The following is a 3,880-nucleotide window of genomic DNA, read 5'->3' on the forward strand; positions in this document are numbered from 1 at the left end:
TAATTAGGTTGGAAACAGTCCCTGTCCTGCATTGGGCCCACAGTCTAAGTTGGAGGGAGAACAGAAAAATTGAGGCACAGAGAAGTTGTGACACAACTAATTGGCAGAGCCAGGATTAAAACCCTGGTCCTCAAGCAGCACGGCTCAGTGGAAAGAGCACGGGCTTTGGAGTCAGAGGTCATGGGTTCAAATCCCCACTCTGCCAATTGTCAGCTGTGTGACTTTGGGCAAGTCACTTAACTTATCTGTGCCTCAGTTCCCTCATCTATAAATTGGGGATTAAGACTGTGAGCCACAGTGATCACCTTATTACCTCCCCAGCGCTTAGAACATTGCTTTGCACATAGAAAACACTTAATAAATGCCATTATTATTATTATTATTCTTTCTACTAGGTTTCCATGCTTTGTGCTGATAGTTAAAGGTTAGCACTTATGCAGTAGCTATGAGCTTGGAGGTTACTGTTCCCTTGGGCTTAGACTTGGTGTGACCTTGGTCTGACCCTGGGGACAGTTTTGAGATGCAGTGTGGACGAGAAGGAGGAGCAGGGCCTGGGCCCAGCTCTGCCACTTGCCTGTTGTGTGCTCAATAAATGCAACTGAATCTTCCTGGTGGACTCTTCCCTTCCTATTACACCCTCCTCCCCCACCTCTGTCTCCCCACTGCCTTCTCCTCTCCCCCTCTGCCTTCTCCTTTCTCCTTCGTCTTCTACTAGTGATATCACTCACCTGGCGACATCAACTGGGGTACAGTCAATCACAGGGGAGGAATTGGGCAAGGTGGAGGGCCAGAAAAAAGAGGAAGAAACCTCAGAGACAGGAGGAGAGGGAGCCGCCATCAGGTGCGGGAAGGGAATGGATTGGTGTTCTCCAGGAAGGCTAAGGGTCAGCAGGGTGGACTACCAGTGATGAACCTGTGGATGGTGTGTCTACAGAGAGGCTGCTATGGGAAATATTTCAGTCACCTGGCAGGGCAGTGATCCTTAGGTTTAAGATTGAAACAAGTAGCTGATAAGGAATAGGAGCGTGTTCTTGAAACGATTTGAAGATTCTGTTGTACAACTATTGTTGCTGTTGAAAGTTTAAACTAAGAAACACCAATATGTGTTTATAACCTAAGATGGTGGCTGAGTGATTAGTATAATACCGCAGACTTGTAATGGCAGAGAGGCTGGCAGGGGTCGGGATTTGGCATTCCCCCAAACCTCAGGAGCCAAGCTTTATGAGGAAAGACTGGCAAGTTGAATCCCAGTTGCATTCTGTGCCTTCAGAGGACTAAACCGTGGAGTCATGGGATGGTGGCATTAAATCCCTTGGACAACTTCGGTGGGGAGGCCCAAGTGTGGAATTGTGGCACACTGTGGCAGTGGCAGTGTGGCCTAGTAGAAAGATCATGGGCTTGGGAGTCAGAGGATGTGGGTTCTAATCCTGGCTCCCCAATTTATCTGCTGTGTTACCTTGGGCAAGTCATTTAGCTTATCTGTGCCTCAGTTACTTCATCTGTAAAATGAGGATTAAGACTGTGAGCCCCACGTGGGACACCCTGATTACTGTGTATCTACCCCAGTGCTTAGAACAGCGTGTGGTGCGTAGTAAGTGCTTAACAAATATAATTATTATCATTATTCAAGACTGACCTGAAACAGCACCGGTGGTGGCACCAGCACTTAATTTCACATGACCCCTCTACATTCTCTCCCCCTCTAGATTGTAAGCTCATTGTGGACAGGGAACATGTCTACCGATTCTGTTATACTTTCCGAAGCTTACTACAGTCTCTGCATACAGTAAGCCCACAATAAACATGATTGATTGATGAATTGACTGATTGACCCCTGGAGGGGCTGCAATGACTCTAGCCAGCCTCAAGCTCTGCTTTTAGTTGTGTGATGTTTTCCTGGAGTCTCACCTTAGATATCGGGGATGAGGTGGGCAGAAGTAGATGTGGGGGGTGGTTGGCAGGTTGCAGTCAGACATGAGGGGGTCATCTGTTGTGATTTCACCGACATCACAGATATTCACCCTCCCTCCAGGCCAGCATTGGTCAGTGCCTGAGGGGGCTAATGAAAAGGTAGTCTGATAGCCCTTCTTTTCTGTTCTCCTGCTTCCTTCTGTGATGCCCTGACCTGTTCCCTTTATTCATCCCCACTCCCATCCTCACAGCACTTATGTACATATCTGTCATTTATTTATTTATATTACTGTCTATCTCTCCCTCCAGACTATAAGCTCACTGTGGGCAGGGAATGTGTCAGTTGCTCTGCACACAGTAAGCACTCAGTAAATACAATTGACTGATTTACTGAGATCTGGGTTCCAGTTCCAGTGCTGCCTCTGTTCTGCTGGGTGTGATTTTTAGCAACTCACCCTCTTTGGGCTTCAGTTTGCTCATAAGAAAGTGGGCAGGCTCCTCCTCATCCTCACCCCTTAAACTCATGGAGAACTAAGGACATTGTTGGTCATTGATGTGAACATGTTGGGGAATTCAGGAGCCAAAGTGTTCTAGGTATGGGGTCTGGGTCAGAGGGTGGACAAAGCCAGTTTTGACCTTCTTTACAGGGGTCGGTTTCTGGTTTCTGGTTGGTGGTAAGGGTCAGGGGACTGTCCTCCAGCACTTGTACTTTGCCACCTTGTCCCAGAACTCCTTGGTCTTGACCCCATAAATGATGGGGTTCAGCATGGGTGGGAACAGGAAGTAGAGGTTGCCTAGGATGGTGTGGACATGTGGAGGGATACCATGACTGAAGCGGTGGGTGAGGAAGGAGAAGAGGCAGGGTGTGTAGGAGGTCAGCATGACGCAGACATGCGCGGTGCAGGTGTTGACGGCCTTTTGGTGGGCCTGGCGGGAGGAGAGACGCAGCACTGCCCGCAGGATCAAGGCGTAGGAAGAACCGATGGCTGAAAGGTCCAGGCCCGCCACCACAAGGGCAATGGTCAGGCCAAACATCCGGTTGACCCTGGTGTCTGCGCAGGCCGCCTTTACCACGGCCATGTGTTCGCAATAGGTGTGTGGGATTTCCCGGTGCTCACAGAAGGGCATTTTCTGAAGGAGGAGGGGCATGGGAAGGATGAAGAGGGTGGCTCTCACCAGGCCCACCAGCCCGATCAGGCCAATCCGCCCATTGGAGAGGATGGAGGCATACCTCAGGGGCTGGCAGATGGCCAAGTAGCGGTCCAAGGCCATGGTCATCAAGATGGATGACTGCAGGGCCGAGATGGTGTGGATGAAGAAGAGCTGGGTGAGGCAGCCCTCAAAACTGATCTTGGTCCAGTTGAACCAGAAGATGCAGAGGACCTTGGGGATGGTGGTGGTGGACATGCCCAGATCAGTGAGTGCCAACATGGCGATGAGGAGGTACATGGGCTTGTGCAGCGACTGCTCGGTGCTGATGACGAAGAGGAGGGTGCAGTTCCCCAAGATTGTGGCGCAGTACAAGGAGGAGAATGGGATGGAGATCCACATGTGCAAGGCTTCAAGCCCGGGGATGCCCTTCAAGATGAAGAAGGCAGGCCTGCTCTGAGTCAGGTTGGAGGCAGACATGGTGGAAAATTGGCTGGGGCTCTGGTTGACAAGATCAGGAATGTCTAAGAAAAGAAATAGACATAAGTTGCATTTATTAGTAATATTAATAATAACAGTATTTGTTAAGTGCTTACTATGTGCCAAGCACTGTTCTAAGCACTGGGGTGGATACAGGGTAATCAGGTTGTCCCATGGGGGGCTCACAGTCTCAATCTCCATTTTGCAGATGAGGTAACTGAGACACAGAGAAGTGAAGTGATTTGCCCAAAGTTACACAGCTGACAAGTGGAAGAACCGGGTTTAGGATCCACGACCTCGGACTCCCAAGCCCATGTTCTTTCCACTAAGCCACACGGTC

The 3,880-nt window shown here is 49.8% G+C and overlaps 1 protein-coding gene across 1 annotated transcript; it reads right to left on the bottom strand.

Annotated features, from left to right (window-relative positions):
* Positions 1–2,592: 2,592 nt before the first annotated feature.
* LOC119942578 (putative olfactory receptor 52P1) lies at positions 2,593–3,540 on the bottom strand. The gene has a single exon (XM_038763425.1). The coding sequence runs from the start codon at positions 3,538–3,540 to the stop codon at positions 2,593–2,595; it is 948 nt and encodes a 315-aa protein (XP_038619353.1).
* Between the last annotated feature and the right edge of the window lie 340 nt (positions 3,541–3,880).

Source organism: Tachyglossus aculeatus, chromosome 2 (genome assembly GCF_015852505.1).
Source record: "Tachyglossus aculeatus isolate mTacAcu1 chromosome 2, mTacAcu1.pri, whole genome shotgun sequence".
NCBI classification, from domain to species: domain Eukaryota; kingdom Metazoa; phylum Chordata; class Mammalia; order Monotremata; family Tachyglossidae; genus Tachyglossus; species Tachyglossus aculeatus.

Excerpts from the sequence above, each read along its gene's own strand:
- LOC119942578 (XM_038763425.1), bottom strand. The coding sequence starts at position 3,540 with ATGTCTGCCTCCAACCTGACTCAGAGCAGGCCTGCCTTCTTCATCTTG.